Here is a 25,278-nt window from a genome sequence, read left to right as displayed (position 1 = left end):
CTGGTAGAGAGTCTCTATCAAGCTAGGGTGAGAGAACATAGTAGAAATGTCATCTCTGTGTGATGAATGACCCTGTAAGTTTGCAGCTCAGGCAATGGAGGGTGAAGTGAATCGCTAAGGATCACAAGAAGCATTAGTGGGATGTGAATCTTGGCTACACCGAGGCCATAGGCTGCTGCTCTAACCATTAGGCTATTTCTCCGTTACAAGCTTCTTGTGTATTTCAGCGTAGTTCATTGACCCTCCGTCATTCCACTGATGCTCTTATTTTACTCAGCCACTTTCCAGTGCTCTTCTAAAATGTAGCTTGGTGGACGGATTAGGGTCGGCTCATGAGAACACTTGTGTCACTGTGCCGCTGATGTTGCTTTTTTTTTTTATACCGTTTTTAACACTGCTTTGGGCATTTTTTAAGCAGGGAAATATTTATGAATTGAACTGAAGGACTTGCTTTCTACTTGCCCTGGCAATAAGTCATTTCAAAGTGGCTCCCAACCTCTCAGTATCAGAAAATGCCGAATTAAAAATGAAACATATTATAAAGCATCATAAAAGTAAAATACAACTTAAAAGTCAATTGCAGGAACAATTACAAAAGATAGTGTGCAAATAATAAATAAATCAATTTCACCTAGGCCGAAGGTTCTGGTAAAAATGTACGATTCTTTCTATTTAAAAACAGACTACTAAGACCCCAACGTTGCAAACTGCAGCAAGCACGATGCACACCCCCAGAGCAGGGAGGAAATTTATGGCTACGACAGTTACAGACTTGTCCCTAGGCATTGCATCCCACTCCCTATCCACTTCCATTGCCTGCAGTAACAACCTGGACAATTGTGTATATGAAACAATGGATGATTCTTTATCTAATGAATAATTATTGTTGGCTGAGACAAACATTAAAAAAAAACCCAAACTGTTCCTGCAAACGTAGGAAAAACCTAAATATCGACTGGCGTTCCGTGATTTCCATGACGGTGCGAGGAATCCAGTTTAGGAGTGCGCTGTTTCACTGAAGGAGGGACCCGAGTGCTCTGGAAGGCTCCTGCATTACCAAAAATTCCAGTTTTCTCCAAACCCCTTGAAGCTACTATAAAAAAAAAAAAAAAAATCCCTCCCTCCACCCATAAATGCATTTGAAAGCAGCTTCAAACCAAACTGAAATGCGTTCTTTCAAACAAATGCGTGTGGCGGCTCACGTGCCCGCGTACCTCCGCTGGTATTTTTACAACCCGTACGTACGATATGCAGACGTTTTATGAAAGACTGGTATCGCTACCCCGCAACGTAAGCGCAATGTAGGCCTATGCGCGAATACATGCGATGCGTTGAAAGAATGGATAGCAATGCATTGAACGTGCATATTTATCCTACGCCTTTTTAAAAAATGTACACAAGTGTATATAGTATATGCGCAAAAATAAAGTAGGACATGGAAATCAGGATTTCCACATGTTAAGCCGTCGAGTTTTCAAACACGTGCACGTCAAGGAAACGATCATTTTTACCAGTTAGTCCACCAGTTCGCCCAGTCCTCCTGCTGCTGCCCCCTGGTTCCTCGGCCTTTAGCTGTCCTCAATGCACTCAGAGCTCTAAACAAAAAAAAAAAACACACACGTTTAATATTATTTACACCGAGCATTAGCAGGTGTAAAATAACACGAGTAAGTTGACAAATCTATGTGCAAATGTTGGCCCCGCCCTGAAATGCCCCAAGACTGCCCTCTCTTTTGTAGGCATTTGTATGTGCACGCAAAAGTGAAAATACAGGTGTATTTTCAACATTTCTAAAATACCGAATATGTGAGGCTACGTTACGTGCACATAACATTTTGAAAATTCACCCCTATATGGTTCAGCTTTTTCAAGCTGCTTTTTAAATCCTAAGTGTTTCTCTACAATAAATACACTTCCCCAGATTGTGTTTGTCATGTATGTTTTGTCTTGACTAAATTGTAAGCTCCATGGAGCAGGGCCTATCTCTCTCGTTTATCTGTACAGTCCTGCGTTTAGTGTATTTAAGTTTAGTTCATGAATTTAATACACCGCCTTTCTAACAAAAATCTAACAAAAATAAATTCATAAAATGTAACATAAAACCAGGCAAAATAATCTGGACATCTGTGTCACTCCGACACTTTAAATTTATCTGTTTGATAAAAGCCTGGGTAAAAAGCCAAGTGTTAATCCCTTTCCTAGATTTCATGCTAGTGTGATTCCAAATGGATCTCTAAGGTGTTAGGGGGCTGAAGTGAAAGAGAGAATGGGAGCCTGGGAAGAGGATCAGAGACAGAGAAAAAGGGTGGGAGGCAGGAGAGGGGATGAGCAGCGAGGAAGGAGATGGGGTTAGTGAGATGATGAGAGGATAATTTTCAACAGCACGCATAACTCGGCACATATATCTGCATAAGCGGTGCGCCTAAAGTTAGGCCTGTGTTTTATGACCTGTGCGGCAGGAGTTGCACAGTTTATAAAATACCACATATCACTGCTGAAAAAATTTGTGCCTGGGTTTCAGTAGGTGCAAATTTTGTAATGCAGGGATCCGCATAGTTTGCATGCCTATTTTATCAAAGCATCGCGTATATTTCAGCTGTTAAATAATTACAACAGGAGCGCATAAATAATCCTCCGTTATGTGCGGAGGCAGGCGTTTTTACAAAGTTGGCTGACTTATTTATTTTACTTATTTAGACATTTTATACGCCGTTGTTCCGTGTATAGATCACAACGGTTTACAAAAGTAACATTCGTCGTTACAAATCAACAATAAGGGCGGGTTACAGAGGTAGCATTCATAAACAGGCATTAACATCCATCAAATGACATGATCCATTAAAGATCTGGATCATAGGCAAAGAATACAGACAATATGATAAAATAATATAACAAATTTCATATTTTATTCAGTACTTTCTATCGATTCTTGCATTCTCTCCCTCCTGCTTCAATTAGTATCTCGTGTGCTCCTTGTTGTAGCTGCCTCCATTCTGATGTTTTTAAGTTGGGTTCTAAGCATTTTTTGAATAGTCATGTTTTTAACTCACATTTAAATCTCTTTCTATCTGGTATCAGACATAACATCTCAGGTAGAGAGTTCTAAAGCGTTCGACCCGCTATGGAAGAGACACGATCTCTTACTTGCATCAGGTGTGTGTGCTCAGTATTGTGGGAACAATAGGCTGATTATCAGCGTCGGCGTCCGTATGTGTGTGTTTCGCTTGTGGAAAAAATGCTTTACTTGTACTTCCAAGCACCGGCTCTCTGAGACCTCCAGCAGTTGTCCCAGAGCTCACCAGTTCACCCGCACTCTCCACCACTTGCTCCAGAGCCGAAGCCGGATGTAATGTCGGTGACTTACTTGGCAGGTGTAAAAGCGCGACAACGTAAGTGCATAGCCCATTTTTTTATTAAAAATACATACATGTGCACGTACTTGCAAATCACGCTCTGGAACGCCCTCTTTCTCAGTGCATGGCAGCAATTCTACGCCCTTTGAAAATTCGCAGGCTGCGCATAGAGGCTACTCATATTCCCTGACAACCCCAGTGACGTCATTCTCTAGCTAACTTTGTTAGACTTCACGATTACTGTGGGTTCTTTTGTCTCTATTTAATTTGTCTAAGAAAGATGACCAGATGAAAGCATACAAATAGCCTTTCCTGTGACTTTTTTTTTCTTCTTCACTGGGCTGGAAGATGTGCATTCATCATGTTCTGCAAAATTCAGAGGTGCACATACATAAAATTATACTCAAACTATCCATGGGCCAGAACGGAATATCCCACAGCTGGCCTGAATTTAATTTTCAACAGCATTTATCTATTTACTCTTCCAGACCTGCCTTTAAAAAAAAACAAAAACAAATTCACCCAAAGTGAAGTAGCACCTGCATTCACACAGCTCGGGAATTTTGCTGAACTAAGGTGTTTAATAAGTTTTCCTTCATTGAGCTAGGTCGGAAGGAAGCAGGAAATCAGGAAAATAGTTATTTACCCCCATCAGAGACAGCAGTGATGAGCAGAGGGTTGTACTCATCATGGCTGAAAGCCTAAGACAATATGAAGGCCATTGGTCTCCTCTTAGTAAATTCTCCGGCGTGAGATTTTGTTTCTCAAAAAGTAGATGGATTCACGCAATGCAGGTCTACGCAGCACGCTTGCAACGTTCTCACACCTTTTCCCTGTGACCAAGTTTCTAGAAACCAAGCAGGAATCTGCCTGCTTGTTTCAGGAGAGCTCTTTTTATTCATTTATTTTTTTTAAAGGTTGCTCCTCCCTGCATGGAAACCAATCTGTGGTCGCTGGTGCCACAGAATAAGCTGCTGGAGAAGTTCCTTTCTCAGGGGGGATGATGGCGTGACAAAGATCCTGTGACTTTTGATTTCCTACTTGATCTTCAACATTAGTGGCCTAAACAGAATGTATCAAGGCCACTATTGGTCAGATGCATGTTCTCGCTGCAGAACGGTTTTTGGAGACCCTGCCCAGAGAGGTCTGGCTGCTTGCGGATTTATATACAACCGCCTTGTTTCAGTAGATGGCACAGACGGGCACGGCTCTCTTTTCGTTTCCTTCTCTCTGTTTGTTAGAGAAGCCTCGTCGAGCACTTGACTGGCCAAGAATTGCTCTCCTTTTTCAGAGTGAGGCTATCGCTGGAATTCTTTGCTCTCCAAGCTCTGAAGCACGGGAGGTATCCCTTGAGGCGTCAGGGTTGGTCACAGGTGTGCATCCTATACAAATATACCATTAAAAGAAGCCCTTCAGATATGTATGCGGGGGCGGGAAGGGAAGATAAATCTTTCTTCTCCACAACATCCTACACGTTTCTCTGCCCCCTTCCTTTCCCGTCTAGACTTTCCTAGCTGTAAAATTCGGTTTGACGGGGATCTCTAAATGAAGCTCTCGTTTACCAAGCTGCATTGTTCTGAAGGCTTTTCAGGGTTTGCCTTCACTACCTGCAGTGTTGCAGAGGTGTCTAGTTATGTACCTCGGGGGCACTGTGAGGCATGAGATGAAAGCCAGGTGCCTCTGACCATGAAAGGTTCTTATTGTACAACCAGAAACACTGAACAATGGCATAGATTGGACAAATATATACATGAAAACAACAGCAAAAAAAAAATGTAAAATACACAAGAGAAGTTTGTAAAATAATATACAGGAAGTCCTCAGTCGCAGTTGGTTCCTGAAAACCGTATCTTAAGTCAAAATCCTTTTTTCCACAGGGGGATTGCTTCTAGCACCAAGGTTCAGGACCCTGATTTTGCTCCGAATTTATTACAAGAGCTGCAAATACATCTGGATCAGTTCTGTGGGGATTTTGTGAGTCAGGGTATTTAGCTTATGCCATCCGCATTCATCTCCTTCCCCTTCCCCGATCCCACATCCAGAAAACATGAACTGAAATTTTACGCACCTCCAAAACACAAACAAATTCTCCAACCCCGCTTCAGTGCGTCTTACCACCACCACCTCCACAGCTGGCCAAACGCTGACGGACCAATTGTGGGACCGGGGTTAGGGGTCCTGACACAGAGCCTCATGTTTCTCCCTCTACAGGACTCAGTTCTGCTGACAGCGCCGGAAATCCCCCCTGCACGCCGAGCGGCAGGGACCAGGCTTCGTCACGCCGATTGTCGGTGCCCGGCGGAGGGACTGGCGCGGGCACCCACCCGCTCGCTGAGCCTCTGTGTCGGAAGCCGAATTAAGAGACTGGGTCCAGAGTGGGGGGGGGCCTAAAATCAGCAGCAGCCGGGGACGGCAACTTTCAAACCAGCGCGCGGTCAGACGCGCGCACACGTCAAGCCCGGTTACGCGGTCGTTTTGTAACATAGACGGGCAAGCGCTTGCGTGCCCTAAAACAGCCTGGCCGTGCGCACGTGTGCCGAACTCTAAGTGGGCGCCCGCGTGCGCTCGCGAGTCCAGCTTCCGTGGCGTAAATCGGGGGATTTTAAAAGGGGTGTGCGCCGACGTTATCATTTCATCCCCAGTTCGCCCAGTTAGGAGAGAGGCCCTCCAGACCCTCCTGGCTTGAATGCCTTCGCTCTCCCCAGTTAGCCCCCCTGACCCTTACAGCCCTGCGGATCTGCCTAGGTTTCTCTAAATTTTAGCTTGCACGTCATCCATAGTGACAGGGGACCTGGCGCGCGCCGGGTCGCATCAGCATTTAGGGGCACGTTTTAGCTTTACACCCCAAAATGCCCACAAGCCCAGCTTCTTTTTACGTCCCCTAATTAATGCACGCATCGGGATTTTAAAATTCACCTATTAGTGCGGAGCAATGGCACTCGGGGGGGGGAGGAGTAGCCTGGTGGTTAACGCAGCGGGCTGTGAACCGGGGAGACCTTGTGACCTGGGGTGAGTTGCTTCACCCTCCAATGTCTCAGGTACACACTGAATTAGGGTCATTTTATCAAAATGCAGAGTGGCCTTATCACATGCGGGAATGCCCCTACCCCGCAGGATAATGGCCACATCAATGCAGTCTTATTTAAACGGGGGGAGGGGGAGCGTGGGCGGGGTTATGGCCCGGCAGCGCTGCAGGCGATCATGTTTTTTTCATGCGATCGCCGGCAGCACCGCGGGAAATAACTGCACCTCTTCCCGTGGCGCTATGGGAGCGATAAGTGTGCGGCCCGCCCGCACCTGCAGCGGGAGAAAATGCACCGTCGCGATGCGGCCGGCTGCACAATTTCACACACACACAATTTTATTTTTTTTTTAGCGCGGCTCATCATTCTGCTATAAATATAGCGATAAGAGTGTAAGCTCTCTGGGGACAGGGAAAAACCTTCAGTACCTGAATGTAATCTGCTTTGAAGGGTTTAAAGAAAAGAAAAAAAAAAGGTGCAAAAAGCAGACTCTAAAAAATCTAAATAAATAAATAAATGCAGCAAATCTGAAGGCGAAGCGAAGTCGAGATGAGCGTGCAGGATCTTGGTGGTTCTGGTGATGGCGCTGGCCTGGGAGGCAGCCAGATATATATATATATATATAATGGCTGATGTTTGACCAGTCCTATCACCTATCTGATAGGAAATACGATGACTGTCTTTAAATCTAAAGGTAATTTAAAAGATACGTCCTTGGCCTTCTTCCAATTTATCATTGACCATTATTATTATACAAGCTTCCTCCAAAGCCCCATCCATTTTGAACCTGTTTTAATATGGTTTCGACTGATGATGATTGGGCGTGCTCTGCTGCTATTGGTCTAGTAGTCCCAGTACTGGAGAACAGCAGTGCTATGTTAGCCATTGGGAAGATATTGCATCTTTAGCAGTCTAATGAATACGATTACATGCGAGCATTCATGACTTCTACGGTCAGGTATTGCCATCGTTCAGGCTTTAGACAGTTTCCACGTGGCAATATTTTACCTCTGAAATAGATGGAAAAGCCTCCCAAGAATCAGAAGGCTGGATCTGGAATATTTGGTATCCAAATGCTGCTCATCTTTTTATTAAATTTGTGATCCTGTCGTCATAATTTTGACTTCTAAAAAATATGAGGTTATATCCAGATTTGGATGTATGGTATTTTTTCATTTCGAGATCTTAAAATGTATCTGAATTCTAGGTCACAATAAGGCTTGTGTGCTGAAATAAAATGGAGCATATTTGATAGTTATTCCTTTTCTGCCAATTTTTTTAATGTATTGCTATGCATAGCACATTTGCATTTTGAAAAGTATGCTAAACTTGTACATGTGTTACATATAGCACACTGATCCTCTCATGTTAACTGGCCAGTTAACCTAGAGGACCACCTACTCCCAATTCCAACCCCACAGCCCTGAAAAGACGAACCCCCCCCCAATTCGGACCTCCCCTACATAAGCAGATCCCTGACCTTGCCCGCCTTCCAATCCTTATGGATCTCTCCCCAAAATAAGAAGCCTCAAAATAATATCTTAAATCTGCCCCTACCTTCCTTGGAACCCCTCTAAAATAAAACGACCTTCAATATTGGCCCTCTCTCCTTATCCCTGGTTCCCAACCCCCAAATAAAAACCCTGATGCAGCCTCCCTACTCTTCCAGAATAAGAAGACCTCTGATTTGGCTCCAATTCCCCCCACCCGGGACCCTTGGAAAAGACCCCATGCTTGAACCCGCAAGAGGGACAGCCCTTGGCCAACTACCATCTTGGTATCCAGTGCTGATATGGTGCCGTCGTGTGGTACCTATAAAATAAATTATTCATGTATTTTTAAAGGGAGATTTAATCCAAGAGGCATTACCACAGAGATCCAAGGGAGGCAAGTTCCCCCCTCCATATACAAAATGGCTTCCCGGTTCTGGAGCATTCCTGCCCTGCCTCAGCTTCTTACAACTGCCCCTCTGTGGCCCAGTACCAATAACCCAGCATTTATGAGCTGTTACTCCTGCAGCCAGCACCCCTATGTCCTACACAGTTCATAAATACATTTGAATTGTGGATCCACAGAGCACCATGCTGTTCAAAATGCTGATTGTTTTAGTTTAACCCAAGAAGGAGGGAGAGACCTTGGCATCAGGGAGGAGCAAGTCAGAAATGAGAGGCTGCTGGTTCCAGGCCCTGGGTAAGGGAGGTGAGAAGCTCCAGGAGGCAGGAGAAACGGGAGAGAGGTGACTCAGGGACTGGGTGAAGAGAGTGGATACTCAAAATATGGACTCTGGGATTATAGCAAAGAGTGGTGACTTGGGAATTTGATGAAAGAAGAGGGACTCTGGAATTGAGTTGGAGAGGACTGAGTAGGAGAGCATGAAGTCAAGGACTGGGGTGGAGAGCAGTGACTCGGGTAGCGGGGGACTGCAGGAACTTAGATATTGAGTGGAGCAAGGAGCGACATCAGAAAGTGTCTCTTCATGGAAATCTCGTGGGTGCATGGAATGGGCTCCAGAAGGAAATGGAAGAGACAGAAATGGGAAATTGGTTCAGAAAGCATGCAATAAGCCTAGAGGATGCACAGATGGAAATAGGTGAAGGCAAGGCCCAGATCGCCTGGTGCCTATGGCTGTGCGCCTGGAGAGAAATTGGGCCGAGTAGATGGCCCTCATGGTCCTTATCTGCCACCGTGTTCTATGTCTGTGGGAATCGGGCTGGGGGACGGTGGGAACTCAGCGTTTGGGAGGGTATGAGCTGGAGTGTGGGAGATTGGCTGGGAAGTGAGAGACAGGATGCAGACGGCTGGGAAGCCGAGTGGCAGAGGAAACAGATGGCTCTGCCGACAGGCGCGAGAAAGGGTGAAAACGGAGGCGCAGGGAAGAGGTGGCAGTGGGGACCCTGGGCAGGGGGTAAGAGATGGAAAGAAAGGGCTGGAGGAAGGGGAAGGGACGAGCCATAGGGAAGATGCTGGTGCCAGTGAAACGAGGGGTGGAGTACAGAGGGTGGAAATGGTAATTCAGGGAATGGGTAAAAGAAAAAGGAGGACATGGAAAGCTAGAGGAAGGAATGGGAGGGCTGGGGAAGGGGCAGGAAGGGTGGGAGATGGACTGGGAAGGGGATGAAATTGGGAGATAGAAAACTAGCACGTAGGTGAGAGGTGAAAAGAGCGGGATTGAGCATTGGGAAGGACAATAGAGATGAGGGAGATGGAATAGGAAGGTCAATGGGGGTAAAAGAGAGAGAGCGAGGTGGCATGCGGGCGCCTTGGAGGAGTAAGATCACAGATGGGGAGGATGGGGAGATGAAGAAGGGTGCTGGGTTAGAATGAGGGAGTGTGAGGGGATGATTGGGAAGGGGTGAGAGTGAAAGGCAGGGTTTGGGAGAATAGAGGACAGGTGGAGCAAGGCAGCCAGCTTGGGGATGGTGGGGGAGAAAGCCAAAAAGGAGGAGTTGTTGAGGGGGAAGGAGAAGGGATCTAGGCGGCTGGACCCTGGTGGTGAATGGAGCAATCCATTAAGGGAGACGGGGAGGACTGACGGCAGGCAGTGAGGAGGGGAGAACTGGATGGGGGGTGAAGAAAGGGTGAAATCAAGCTCTGAGTGGATAGAAAAGAGAATTAGAGAACGAGGAGATGAGCAGGAAAGATCAACAAAAGGAAATGAAAATGATAGGAGAGAGACAAAACAGCAAATAGAAATGAGACTGGAAAAAGAGAGAAGATGAAAACAAAGAAAGGAGACCTGGGCCAACATGATTAGGAAAATAAGATGTCCAGACAGCAAGGTAGTTTAGTGGATGGAACTTTTCAGCTTGGGGAATGTGTGCACCTCTTACATTTTGCCATTTTGCTCAGCACGTGAGGAAATGCATTTCTGTTTCTCTTTCTCCAGTGCAGCACAGCATGCTTGTCTGTTTCACTCTTATTTTTGTTTTTTTTTGTCTTTATATTATTTGCTGAGGGTCTGTCTGTCTGTCTGTGTTCTGCGCGTGTGACCCAGGTGAGGAATCCGCCGCGCTCCGACGTGTTCTGTATTCCTAATCCGGAGGTACTTCGGGCCGCTGTGCCGCCTTTCCACAGGCGGGGTTTCTGGCTCTGTCTGGCAGGCCCATGCAATCCGGGCGCCCGTTTTCCTAACACGTGCGCAGCCGCATCCCCTGGGTGTCCGATGCGATATGTAAATGAGGGACGTCTTAAAAAAAAAAAAAAAAGGACACGCTAGCGCACAAATGCGTCGGGGGTCCCACCATTGTAACGGCCATGTGTCCGTTTCATCCCGCTTCAGGCCGATTTCGGCCCGTGCTGTTGTACGTGCAAAGTGTGCGTCTAGAATTTTCTTTTTTTTTTTAACCTGTATTTTTAAACACCACAACCATTAGATTTAAACGCTGCAGTGGTACTAAGTAGGAGGAACCACAGAGGACCGTATTTTTTAAATTTCTCATGAGCCCTTGAGTCGCGGATTGACTTTACGCCACCTCCGAGGCTGGAGTTAAATTTTCCGCGTTAAAAAAGTGCGCGTCGGGCGCCCAGAGATTTTCGGCTTTGGGGGTAATAGCTAATAGCCTCATCTACGTGGAATTTATATGTGTCTGGCGCTGTCGGCTATGCATTTATTCGGACGCGCCAATCTCCTTATTGCATCAGGTGCTAGTCTAGAGCACGTAAACCCGGGCGCACTTTATTGCATCAGCCCCCTGTGGTGTTTTTTTTTTTTTGGCAGGTTTCTCTGCCTGTTAATATCAGAAGTTTGTGTTGTTGATACTGAGGTGCTCCCTTACTGAGCCGTAAGGGAAAGTGTGTGTGTGTGTGTGTGTGTGTGTGTATTGCAATTTACAACATCCCGATCCACCAATCTCAGTGGGTTACAACTTACACACAAAGTCGGTGTGACATACAAGTTTGAAAAAGCATGAGAAAACAGTAGCATATAACAAATAAAGTAAGGTCAAAGAGTTATACGCCAAGGGGTAAGATATTCAAACCGCATTCAGTGCTCTTTATCCGGATAAGCAGGACTCACGCAGTTAAGTAGTGGCCGCCGAATACGCGCCTACGTTCTGATGCCATCCCTTGTAAAGTCCCTTTACCGGTAAAAGTGGGCATGAACTGGGCGGATCGGGGGCGGAGCAGCTTATACAGCTAATTATCAATATTCAGAGTCAGCCAGATAAGTTTACGTCTGTCTGGATGCGCCAAAGAGCAGTTCTAAACAGCCGGCTAGACTCATCTGGTGAGGCGCGCACACATATACGCGTAATATTCAGCAACTTTGCCGTGACGTTGAATATGCATCGTAACTTAGCCAGCTTAAGTTACTTCACGGCCAGCTTTGAATATCGACCCCCCCCCCCCCCCCCAAATGTCCGAGCTCTTCTCTGTACCCTTTTTATGGGGAAGTGTTTGTGGACGCAGAATGTATTTTTACATAATTAGAGGTACGAGGTTTATATTGGGCTTCTGTCCTGTCTTGTCTAGACCCCAGACTGTACTCCTATATAGAAGAATAGTTGAATGATGTGATCAAATTACTTTAATCGTAGATTTAACGGGCGGTTGGAACTGGTTGGAGATTTCTTTATTGCATTAAAAATCCTTTGGAACTTTTTCTTCTACTTCTACCATTAAACATTTATATATAGTGCTACAAGATGTATGCGGCACTGTACAGACACACATAAGAGACAGTCCCTGGTCAATGGAGCATATAATGTACTCGAAACACACACAGAAGACGTGTGTAAGAGAAACTTTGTTTACCAAAGATATGGTTAAATCAAGAGAAGAGAAGAAGGATTTAAGTATTAAAAATTAGCCTGAAAAAGAGAGGTTCGTATTCAGTCACTGCCGAATAGCAAAGTCAGCCAGATAAACGTATCCGCCCAACTTTGGAGGTACATTCAATAGTGCAGCCGCAGCACTGAATATAGGCGGCTATCTTTAGGACAGCTCTTTAACGCAACCAGACTTAAATATCTGGCAAACTCTGCCAGCTAACTCGACTTCTCCCAGGTATGCCCTGGAATGCCCCTAACTTATCCAGCTAAATTCTAGAATTTAGCTGGATCTGGCCTCTAAGATGTTAGAGGCCACATCCTCCTCATACTCCATGTGTTTGCCTGAGGCTGCTGTCTCCATGATATTTACCATTAACCTAAATGTTACAGGCATGATGAAGGGGACCATCAAACTGCCGGCTTGTCTTGCATTCCATAATTCTTGTTTATGGCCCTAGCAATATGCATGGGAGTAGTACAGAATGCTACACACCGATGCTGTATCCAGAGAAGGCAGGGGCCGTGCCATAGGGGGTGGGAGTGAAGTGTTGCTTTGGCTTTCCTCTATACCTCTTTTGACCCCTTTTGCACTACCCCCATCTCCTAATATTTCTGTGTAGAGACACTAACCGAGTGTAACCAGGGTCAAAAGCATTTTGTGCCCCAGGTAGCAGGGCGTTAAACCCCATACTGTACAGGTTCCCTATCTTAGGTCTAGATTCATCATTTTGCTATAAAATTGTGAAAAACAGTGCCTGTGATTAAAAAAAAAACAAAAAAGGGGGTGTGGTTAGGGTAATTTTCCTGATATCACATCACTACTTTATTGCAATTTGGGGCAGAGAGAGAGAAAGACTCTTTATAAAGCTCTCATATAAGTAAACTATACCATTGTAGGAGGGTCAACTAGTAACTTGGGCTGTTTTACATGCTGGGGGGCAGTTTTACATGCACAGTCAGATATACAAACAGCACAGTAGACATCAGTGAAGATTTTATGTGATTTGTAATGACCTAGGTCGAGAGCCCATTGTTCAGATGTCATCTTTTTATACCTTTTATCATTGCAAATCACATAAAATCTTCACTGATGTCTACTGTGTTGTTCGTACCTCTGACTGTGCATGTAAAACTGCCCCCCAAAACCTATCCCACCACCAAAACCTCAGCCCGAGTTCAGAATGGCCCCTCTTACAGTGGTATAAAAAGTTGCCCAATATGTGCCTCTTCCCAGACACGCTCTCTCTCTCTCTCTCTCACACGAGATTTGCGATATTTATTGCAAATCCAATTTGGGCATAACGGCAGCATGATGCCAAGAAATAAGGTGTAGTTATTTCCAGCGTTAAATCCCATGATAGCATGTGTTACGCTATCGCATGCAATGCTAAGGACCCCTCACTTTCATAAACTCTGCCCAAACTCCCTCCCCTTTGACCACATTTTTTCAATTTGCAAACCTATCTCGTGATGCGTTATTTATCACAAGTGTTATGGCCCTATTGCCCGGGATAAGGCTCTAACGTGATTTGATGAATGACCCTCTTAGAAGGCCAAGAAAAGACCATCTTCAGATCATGAGGCATTATTTACATTTGATTTTAACCAAAAAGAGTCAGAGAAGGATTATGTATAAAATATGGAGGAATGGCCAACTATGATTAACTAACATCCCTTACCTATTTAGTTTGTGTAGTATGCCCCCTGAGACTGTTCACCTGCACACGGCATGGAAAATAATTTCCCCAAATGTTTAAATAAAGAAGTCCAAACATTATTTTATTATTATTTATAAACTTTTCTATACCGATGCTCATGAAAAGACATATCGCACCAGTTTACATATAACTCAAGGTTGAGTTATATGTAAACCGGTTGAGTTATATGTAAACCGGTTGAGTTATACTTATCAACTGTAAATTATATTTGTGTGGGGGGGGGGGGGGGATTCAACAGTTTGGAATGGCCCCAACACTCGGGATGGCCCTGTGATATGGAATGGACAGTAAGTGCTATCTCTCAGCTCAATGAATCCTACAGCTACGGTAGTCAATCAAGCCACTCTGTGGTATTTGAATGATCCTTCAGAGTCGCAAAAAAAAATACCAGAACACTAAAGGTTTGCTTTGCCATAAGTTTAGCAACACATAGCCGTGCACTGCGGATATCTGGAAGTCAATGAATCTAAATATACAGTGCACCATAACCCTCGGACGTGTGTAAATCCCTAGTAAAGAGATTAGGAAGACACATATTGTAAATGAGTGCCCTCTATGCCTTCCGGTATGCCAAGAAGACGAATATTGCTGTAACGACCCCAGTTCCTGAGCTCTTCAATTTCTTTTTTGAGATGATTAATTTCACTTATATTTTTCATGACTTTATCTGGTATTTCATCTAATTCAGCCAATTGTACCTCACATTTACCCACTGCGACTTGTAGGGTGGTGAATTGATTAGCCAATTTTTCCAAATCGGACTTAATAGCTCTGGTTGTTTGGAAGCATAGCTCCATCAGTTCTTTTATTTCATGTGGTTTCTTTAGAACAGAGTCTCCATTTACAGCTTGCTTTTCGTTCTCTCTTTTTCAGGGGTTGGTGGATCTTGTTTGTCTTTTAACTTCCGTTTGAATCGGGTTTTCCTTTCCCGGACATATTTGAAGTCTAAAGTGAGACTTTGGGAAGTTGTCAAGGTGGAGACGAGCAGAGTTAGGCATCCATCTTGTGTCACTTCCGGAATGTTCCCCCTGGAATATACATGTTGTAGCCACCTAGTATTAGAAAATACCCTGAAAATCCATTTGATTCTTACCTTGAATGGATTTTCTTAAACCAAACCAAGAAAACTGTGTTGTTTTTTTTTCCCTCCTCTCATCTTGGATGAATTTTCAAGGAATTAAGATAGTGGTTTTCTTGGTTGCTATAGATAATGTATTTTATTCTTACATGGATGCCGGGTAGGCTGGACATCTTTTCTCCTGCCAGCTGGGAAGAAGTGAAATATCACTGGGGGTGCAAGCAGTCTAGCACTACAACCCGCCCTGGGCACCTGAGTTGACGGCCTAGATCAGTCTTCTCTTTCATCTCCCTTCCTCTTCGTTTTCGGTTTCTTTGATCAGCACGGTGTCAGCAAAGCTAATTTCTTTTCCCTTATTTTACTCTAACACTGAACTTTTGTTGTGGGATACTCTTTCCACTTTCAGTCAAGACTTGCTGAGAAGGAATGATAATTGCTTAAGGGAATGAGACCAAACGACTTGACTGACAGGATTTAAGCTGTAGGCTTTTGGTGTCACAAGGCTGGTGAGCCATTTCGGCAATTCGCTATTTATGCCGTGAAGTGTTCTGCTTTATTCACATTATGGTTCAATTAATGAAGAATATGCTAAGACCCTACACTTGGAAGCCATCCAAAGTAACCAGCCTCTGGTAGGTAGAACCTTCGGCCAATTCAGGCACAGCTTACAGCCACTGTCAAGGGACTTTGTAATGTATATTTTTACATTCTGAATTGCATTCTTTGTAGAGGAAAAAGAGAGAAGACCAGAGGTATATTTTTCATGAAGTGGAAATGGGAGCAAAAGGGGTGGAAGGTCTTGGACAGTGGCAGCAGGCTGTTTTCAGTAATTTTAAGAATAATTTTCTGAACAAATGGGAAAACTAGAAAACCCAGGCTGTGTGTGTGTGTGTGTGTATCCCAGTTACTTGTTTAAACTAGCCCGGCTGTGAGCTCATTACCTAGTGATACAGCTGCAGCTTAATGCTGCTTGGCGTTAAAGGATCTGCAGACTTTGGTGGTCTTTGATTTAACCAAGTGGGGGTCTAGGTTGCAGATCTCCTTCACGCTGGAGTCCAAACTGTAAGAGAGAAAAGTATGGTCAAAGCAACCGACGTCTCCACCACATACACACACAGCTCACCACCCCACCACCACCATGCGCACATATCAACAGTAGACTGGTTAGGAGTTTTACAAAACAAGGAATAATTAGTGCTTGCTTATTTTCTAACTCAGGGGGGGTGAGACCAAGCAATGCTCTCATTTTGAATAGCAATTCTAGAGAGAGAGAGAGCAGGAGGTACAGGATATAGCAGCAAATTCCGTTCTGAAACAAATGAAATGGTGCACTCAAGCAGCTAGTAGCAGATCTAAAACAGAGGCTTACTCTGGAGGGACAGCTCAGGCTGTCCAAAGCAGCAGCCGGGCATCCCAGCTAGAAATCCTGGCACGCTCGAATCTGCCTGTCCTTGCTGGCCGGATAAAATGGGCCTGAATTGTACTGGGGCAGGAATAATTGTTCAACCTGTCTATGAAGCAGTGTCTTAGAATGCAAAGATTATTATAACACTCACTTTGAGCCATATATTATTGATGGCAGAGAAAGACCAAATGATCCATCCAGCTTGCCCAGCACTTTGCTTATGGCAATAACTGCCGCTCCATGCAGGTTACCCCCATGCATTCTGCTAAGGGTTTAAACTGTGCATCTACCCCGTATATTTCTGTATGTTTTCAAAGATTATAATCTGCAGTTGTAACAACAAAAAGGAGACAGAATTGCTAAAAACATATATTAATAGCACATGTTCGGTATTATCTTTGAGGTGAACTGTGTTTCGTATAATGAATGCATAAATTAGAGGAGAAAATGCTTTTCCAGTGATTCTCTGAGAGAGTTTATGAAAATCTGTACACTTTGAGCCATAATTGTTTAATTGGTAGAGAGTGGCTGATATTTTAATTTAAAATTATGCAACTGATGATCTTTTTTCAGGTCATTATTCTGAGCAAAGAATTGGGCATTCTTTAAAAACAATTTCATTGTACTGAAAAGAAGTTCTGGAACTGCTTTGCTGAATTCTTTTCGCTTGATATACCAAAGAATCCCATTAATCTTGCTATTGGTAGGTTAACAATCTCTTTTCGGATTCTTTTCTTTTTTTTTTCAAGAAGTCAAAAGAAAATTGCGCTCTTGTATTATCTGCAAGACCTTTTTCTTTTCAGTTGTAATAATGTTCAAAAGGGTCCCTTTCATTCCGGCACCACAGCCGTTGAATTATATAAGTATGTTCCTTACATGAGAATAACGAAAACCTTCCCTGTTTTCATAGATTTTGGCTGCGATTCAAGAGTGCTGGCATCCTTTCACGTGCACGTCAGGTCCTGACTTAACTGGGCCATTCCTTATCAGTACTATCGAGAGTCAAAATGTTTCTAAACTACCGCGCCTAGAATTGTAGACCTAAGAACTCGTCCAACTTCTGGGGAGTTTCCGATTTAAAAACGGCCTTCAACTTTTGCCATCTCCGGGTTAGGAGGAATCATCATTACAGAATTAAAGGAAGAAAGAAGCTGTAATATATAAGCACCAGTAAGTGCACCAATGCCATTCAGCACGTCGGTGGTTTTGAACGAAGTTCTATCTTTCCTCACCAAATCTTAAAACCTTTTCAATGGGTTTTGGACGTCTTCGACGCAACACGATGCTTTGCGTTTCTTTTATTACTTTGACAAAATCAAATGTATGCAAGGAGCTTTGCAAACGATTTTCTTCGGTTTTTGTAGCGGTTCCTAAAATCCAACTATCACAGTTTGATAGTCCGGCTCACAGGTTTGAGCAAATGGCAGTACCAAGGTACCCGAAACTTAAAAACGTGAGGTTCAAATTTATATTATTGCTGTATAAGTGTTTCAGCGTTTCTTATGTTTGCGTACTTGCGCAAATGGCATTCCTGCAACACCAAAGTTATATTGTCAACAATTTTATTTGAGAAGCTGCTAGATTTTTCATTTTTCACATGATTTTCTCGTCAGTGCGAAGTATAATTTAAGTTGTGGTCATGGACACAAATTGTTGGTATATAGTTTTTCTAACAGTTTATTCATGGCTGGATAGCATAATCTGTTTTCTAAAGAAAATTAATTTTCCACTTATCGACTATCTTTCATATCTTTAGGGCTGGAAGTCATGAAGTACATTTGGAGAGGAGTGTACGTAACTTCTGTAATGTCTATTCTATTTTGTCTTCTTGTGATTTTTTTTTTTTTTTGGACCATTTATAACTATCTAGTAGACTGTACATATTTCCTCTCCTATGGAAGACCCAATAGCACACGGATTCCTTGCGCATGCAGCTCCCCTCTTTATATCTGAATTAATCAGCTTTTACAGGTTTTTATTTGGGCTAAAAAAAAAAAAAAATCACAGCCTGCATTAAATTCCATTTTCTTCAGGACCAATATGGCTGCCAGACGTTTGCACTGCAATAAAACGGTGCTTGGTACAACGTATGTTTTATAAACGTTTTGTTGCAGTTCTGAATAAAATGCCGTTAAATAAAAAAATATAAAATAACTGCACAAGTCAAATGTTTGTATAGAGTTTTGTGCTTCAGAAGCTGTCAGCTTTCTTCATTCCACATTTTAGTTTAAAATAGTCAATAGAGTAAAAACAAATGAATCCAAAATAGACTGTGGTCTTAATCAGAGAGGACTGTAATAGGATTTTGGTGTTGTACTTCTGCCTTTGCAACAAGCATGTTCTCCTGTAGCCCGAGCACTAAACGTTTTGCTTTGGGAGTTGCAGGTCGGTGGATCTTGTCCTGACTGAGACCCACTTCTTCTCAGTAGCGTATTAATGAGGATGTGACACTCTTATCCTATAGGAGAAGTTCTCTTATTAGAGTATTGTGCCTGCCTGATGCTGGGAAAGTCTGTTTGTGTAACTGAGCTGTGTGGTAACATGGACCACTCTCCAGACAGGATTTGTGATGCTTCCAGCATTATTCCAGTTGGCTTTGTATACGCATATAATCTGTGGTGTATTCTCTTTTACTCCTTAAAGAAACCAAGAAGACAATCGGTTTGAGCATGGAAAAGGCAGTGAACTGCCCATGGGATTGGTTTGCCATGGCAGTGGGTTTTGAGCAGGTGCAAGTCTGAGGGAGGACTGTGCAGTGAGCTCCCTCTAGTGGTAATGTGCTGCTATAGCTGTATGCTTTGGGAGTATAAGGTTGTTGGCCGTTGTGTGAACTTATTGGTTCACGGCTTCCTTTTGGAAACTTCAAAAGAAGACAGAAATGTATCAATATTTTTTTTCAGTTCGTCATAGACACACACCGCAAGGGCGTGTTCTGTCTGTTTGTGAGGGCTGGCTGAGGTCAGTGTTGATTTATATTTTATGTGAACCATCTTCATTTTAATGAACAAGCTAAGCCAGCAGGTGGAAGCAAACTTTTATTCTTGTGTAGAGCTGGAAGTATGACATTGATAATCACTTTTCTTTGATTTTAGATAATTCACCAAGAGAACATGGCACAGCTTGGCGAATATAAATGGAAGCATGTATTCCCGTTTCTCATGGTGAGTATTGGCAATGCTTACTTACGGCCTTGACTGGGAAGAGATCGTCGGCATATAGATGACAACTCAGGCTTTTCTTCCGTCGTCATACCTGCTCTTCAGTGAAACTGCCTACCCCCCAGGACATTCAAAATGCTGATGCTATTTCCTTATGTCTTAAAAACACATCTGCTCAAGCTAGGCTCTAAATATGTATCTACTGGAGGAGATGAGGCAGAATGGTGGATTCATGAAGGTGGTGCAGCCTCAATCAATAACCGAATGCAAAAAAAAAAAAAAAAAAAAGCATTGGATAAGCACAGAGGGCCTTTAGTGGTAGAGTTTAACACTGAAGATCAAGTAGAACCTCCATTATTGCAGTGAGTGGAAAGCATGGATAGAAAAGGGTGGGGTTTGTGGTTATTATCCGCCATCAGATTTCTCAGTTTCCGACTCTTTATTTAGCTTTTCTGCCTTCTCATTCCAGTCTCTCCCATTATCTAATCCAGTAAACTATGTACCAGTAATCCATTTAGTTTAATATTCAATTATTTTGTTTTTTAAATTGTATGATAGCAAGAGCACTATAGAACAAATTTCATTGATATCTATCTATGCTATCTATCTATCTATCTGCCTGTCTGAACGTTACACAGCTTTTGCCCATCTTAAAGGGCACATGGGGATCAACAGCACACATGCTCTTAGCTGCAGTAGGAAGAGGCATTTAGGTCAGGGAGCCAGGAGGGAAAGAATGCACGTTAGATTGCATCTTTATACATCTTTCTTTGCATGGGAAAAGTATCCACAGGAGAAAGTGGGTGCAGATGACTGCTGCTATCTCCTCCCTACAATCCTACTCCAAGCCAAACACTGGCTTTTAATCCACACATTAAAAACTTCCCCACAGGCTTCGTATCAAGGCGAGCAGTTTGGTTACTGCCCAATAATGCCTGACCACTCCCAACAAGTTTGGGAATTCTGAATGGGAAACCAATAACTGTCAGAGCAATGATCTGATTGGATGTCGTTTTTTTGAATGATTTGCAGGGAATCATATATGCGGGCATGTGCTGTATTCAGTATCTACGGTTCTCCCTTTTGGTCCCTCTGGTACTAACCACATTGGGAAATACCACAGGGCAACTTGTAGACTTGGTTGTTTTGTTAATTCTCATTGATTGGGCAGGATGGAAAGGGGAGGTAACGCTTGGCTGCTTCTCTTTGGTGACAGGTGTCTCTGGTGTATTCAGCCGCTGCTGAGTATTTGAACTGCGGTGAAAACGAGTACTACAACCACACCACAGGGCTATGCCACGTCTGCCCAGAGTGCGAAGCAGGAGAAGAGCCGTACATGGTAAGAGCGGGATCTCCTTGCTTTTTAGCTGACCATCCTTTTTGGCAGGTCCTGAGGCCATGCAGGCCATGATTGCAGTTCTACACACTCACATTCACACACACTCACATTCACACACACACTCACACTCACACACACACTCACACTCTCACACACTCACATTCACACACACACACACTCACATTCACACACACACACACTCACATTCACACACACACACTCACACACTTCACACTCACTCACACTCACACACACACACACTCACACTCTCTCTCACACACACACACACACACACACACACACACACACACACACACACACTCTTTTCCTGTTCAAACATAATGATAGTTCCAGTGGTGTTTGGACATCTGTAGCAATTGTCCAAACAGGGCACCCGCTTTCCGAGCATTCACCCACTCACCTCTCCCTGGCGCGCATTGCAGAAGTCAAAGGAGGCGCTAGGGGAAATCGTGCGTCCCTGGCGTCGGGTGCCCGGGAGAAGTGGCTGTGCGCGAATTAGGAAAACGGACGCTCGTTAATTGAGCGTCCGTTTTCCTCTCCTGACCGCCGGCAAGACTTTTTTTTTTTAATGGGTTTTTTTTACCTTTCTCTTTTTTTTTTCGGTTCCTCCGACTTAATATCGCCTCAATATTAAGTCGGAGGAACTACAGAAATGCGGTATTTTCCGCTTGTCTGGAAACTTTAGGGGGCTCCTTCAAGATGTAATGCCTGCTCCGGGGCCGGCGTTAATTTCTGAGAGTAAAAACGTGCGCATCTGGCGCACGTTTATTTTTTCCATAAGTGGGTAACAGCTAATAGCCTCATCAACATGAATTTACGTGTGATGAGCGCTATTAGCTACGCGCTGGTTTGGACGCCCGTTTGGGACACGCTTAGCCCCTTCTGGCATGAGGCGCTCTGGACGTGCGTCCCAGCGCTCGTTAACCTGCGCACTAGGCTCAGTGCATGATATCGCATCGGCCTGTTTGTGGGCACACAGTCTTGTAGCTGTCACACTTTTAAATGGCTTTCCCAAGCAGAAGTCAAGATTTTTGATTAACATGGACATTTCTTTAATCATGCTCTCCTCCTTCATTTTTCTCCAAAACCTTTTCTTTTTAAATAACATGGTTGTCACTTGGGAAGAACATTCTTTCTTCCGCAGATGGACCAATTTAAATGCAGTAATGACCAGAACAGGATTTATGAACTTCATACCTAGTAGGATGCAGTTTATTTGGCAAATTCTGCTCTGGACTGTAATTGGCAGATCACTAGGTCTGGATGCACTTCAGGATTTCCCTGGGCTCATAAGAACATAAGAAATTGCCCTGCTGGGTCAGAGCAAGGGTCCATCAAGCCCAGCATCCTGTTTCCAACAGAGGCCAAACCAGGCCACAAGAACCTGGCAAATAACCAAACACTAAGAAGATCCCATGCTACTGATGCAATTAATAGCAGTGGCTATTCCCTAAGTAAACTTGATTAATAGCAGTTAATGGACTTCTCTTCCAAGAACTTATCCAAACCTTTTTTGAACCCAGTTACACTAACTGCACTAACCACATCCTCTGGCAACAAATTCCAGAGCTTTATTGTGCGTTGAGTGAAAAAGAATTTTCTCCGATTAGTCTTAAATGTGCCCCCTGGTCCTTCTATTATCTGAAAGTGTAAATAACCGATTCATATCTACTCGTTCAAGACCTCTCATGATCTTAAAGAACTGTATCATATCCCTCCTCAGCTGTCTCTTCGCCAAGCTGAAAAGTCGTAACCTCTTCAGCCTTTCCTCATAGGGGAGCTGTTCCATCCCCTTTATCATTTTGATTGCCCTTCTCCATCGCAACTATATCTTTTTTGAGATGCGGCGACCAGAATTGTACACAGTATTCAAGGTGCAGTCTCACCATGGAGCGCTAGAACGGAAAATGTCATAATGCCTCTATATTAACCATTCCCCTCCTAATAATTCCTAACATTCTGTTTGCTTGTTTGACTGCCGCAGCACACTGAGCTGATGATTTCAAAGGATTATCCACTATGATGCCTAGATGTTTTTCCTGGGTGGTAGCTCCTAATATGGAACCCAATATTGTGTAACTACAGCAAGGGTTATTTTTCCCTATATGCAACACCTTGCACTTGTCCACATTAAATTTCATCTGCCATTTGGATGCCCAATCTTCCAGTCTCACAAGGTCCTCCTATAATGTATCACAGTCTGCTTGTGATTTAATTACTCTGAATAATTTTGTATCATCTGCAAATTTGATAACCTCGCTCGTCGTATTCCTTTCCAGATCATTTATAAATATATTGAAAAGCACCGGTCCAAGTACAGATCCCTGAGGCACTCCCCTGTTTACCCTTTTTCACTGAGAAAATTGATCATTTAATCCCACTTTCTGTTTCCTCTTTTAACCAGTTTGTAATCCACCAAAGGACATCGTCTCCTATCCCGTGATGTTTTCGTTTTCTTAGAAGCCTCTCATGCGGGACTTTGTCAAACGCCTTCTGAAAATCCAAATACACTACATCTACCGGTTCACCTTTATCCACATGTTTATTAACCCCTTCAAAAACATGAAGCAGATTTGTGAGGCAAGACTTCCCTTGGGTAAATCCATGTTGACTGTGTCCCATTAAACCATGTCTTTCTATATGCTCTACGATTTTGATCTTTAGAATAGTTTCCACTATTTTTCCCGGCCCTGAAGTCAGGCTCACTGGTCTATAGTTACCTGGATCGCCCCTGGAGCCCTTTATAAATATTGGGGTTACATTGGCCACCCTCCAGTCTTAGACCCGCATACGCTCGCGCACACAGACGCACGTAGACCCGCATACGCGCGCACATAGACACGGATAGACCCGCATACACACGTAGACCCGCATATGCGCACACAGACACACACAGACCCGCATATGCGCACACACACATAGACCCACACACTCACACGCATGTCTCGGAGTGGGCAGAACTCAAAAGTTCCCAGGCGGGAGCATTGACACATTTGGTTTGGCTGTATGATGGTAAGTATGGGGCAGAGAGAGGGGATTTTCATTTCATGCTTTGCAGACCTCACTAGAACAGCCTCCTTCATTCTGAGGCCCCAGGATCCAATGGTGGCTCCCAATGGCTTTTGTCTCAAGACGCGTCCTCCCCCTGCCGTCTCTGAAGGCGACAGCCGTGCTGCTTTCCCACCTGCACCGTGCAGCTCTCGCTGAGTTTCAGGTGCCTGAGAAGTTTCAGGTCGTCATGAGAAGAGACCGGGAGTCTGGGCACCGTGCAGCTCAAATTCACTGAGAGCCGCACCATGCCAGAAGGAAACAGAGCGGCCGTTACAGAGGCAGCCGCGGCAGCAAGTCTCTGGAGAAGATGGGGATGAACAAACTGAGGGGAGAGCCGGCTTGGAGAGGACGAGAGTGGGGGGGGGGGGGGTCGGGATGCTGGAGGCCGACTGGTGGGAAAGAGATGGGTGGGGAATTGAGACTGACTGGGATGGATAGGGTTGGGGAAAGAGAGTGTATGGGTGTGGGAGAGAGAGAGTGGGGAAGTTACATGGATCGCTCTGAGTGTGACAGCAGGGCCCAACCACATCATCGGAGAGGGGTCCTTCCCAGGCTGGCTCTGTCATTCAATTGGAACCTCCTTTGCACAAGATCCTAGCTGCTTTATATGTCAACTATCTTGGCTCTCATACTGAAGCTGTTTTTTGGGGGGGGGGGGGGGGGGGTTTGCCAAAGCTTGAAAAATAGTGAAGATCACTGCACTAGAAATTTCCGCTCGTGATCTGCTGAAAGTTCTCCCTTATTGGGCCTAGTGAAGCTGCGTTTACACCACCAGGCCACTAGATGGTGCCGGCAAAGGCACCGATAAACAACCGTGCATCTTGGAAGCCCACACCGTTTTCGCTAAATAAACATTTTATAAAATAATAGCAAAAATATATACATTTCACTTTCTCTGTATTTTTCCTGCCTCCTTCTGGCAAGCATCGGTAAGTACAACCGATACTCCTACCTTTCAGTCAGCTAGGAGGGAAAGGTGGCGTGTTGAAAATATACACGTGGTCATTGTTTTATTAGGGCTGGTTTTGTTGTTTTTTTTTAAATACATTCATGGCGTGTTGAAAGTGTATAGTGCAGCATCCCCAGCTCCTGGTGGCCCACGGAGCTAGAGCTGAGCTTGAGAATGGAGAACAATTCCCATGATAAAATATGACTCTGGAGCTGAGGAAACAATCTTTTTTTTTTTTTTCCCCTTTGCTGCGAGATTTTTCTGATTTGAGCTTAGCTTTGCTTGCAGACCTTAATAATAATAATAATTAATACTTGTATAGCCTCATCAGTGTAGGCAACCCTGCACCAGATAATTCCCACAGCTGCAGTGTTCTTGCCTCCAAAAGATTGCGTACAGGGAGGTTAAGCGA

General features: G+C 44.2%; 1 protein-coding gene across 5 annotated transcripts in view; it reads left to right on the top strand.

The window, feature by feature from the left end:
• Window positions 1-25,278, top strand: part of EDAR (ectodysplasin A receptor) — a 182,100-nt gene that overhangs the window by 85,127 nt on the left and 71,695 nt on the right. For 3 of the 5 annotated variants that reach the window (XM_029604595.1, XM_029604597.1, XM_029604593.1), the window contains exons 2-3: window positions 19,441-19,509; window positions 20,723-20,845. In XM_029604595.1, coding sequence (XP_029460455.1) covers window positions 19,459-19,509; window positions 20,723-20,845 — 174 coding nt within the window. In that variant the 5' untranslated portion in view covers window positions 19,441-19,458. Of the gene's footprint in view, window positions 1-15,387; window positions 15,576-16,921; window positions 17,052-17,258; window positions 17,519-19,440; window positions 19,510-20,722; window positions 20,846-25,278 lie in introns of those variants that run through there. The other 2 variants (XM_029604594.1, XM_029604596.1) reach the window with 2 other exon arrangements.

The sequence above is a fragment of the Rhinatrema bivittatum genome, chromosome 5 (assembly GCF_901001135.1).
Source record: "Rhinatrema bivittatum chromosome 5, aRhiBiv1.1, whole genome shotgun sequence".
Lineage (NCBI taxonomy): Eukaryota > Metazoa > Chordata > Amphibia > Gymnophiona > Rhinatrematidae > Rhinatrema > Rhinatrema bivittatum.
The sequence above is the reverse complement of the archived record's forward strand: the minus strand, read 5'-3'. Positions and strand labels throughout refer to the sequence as shown.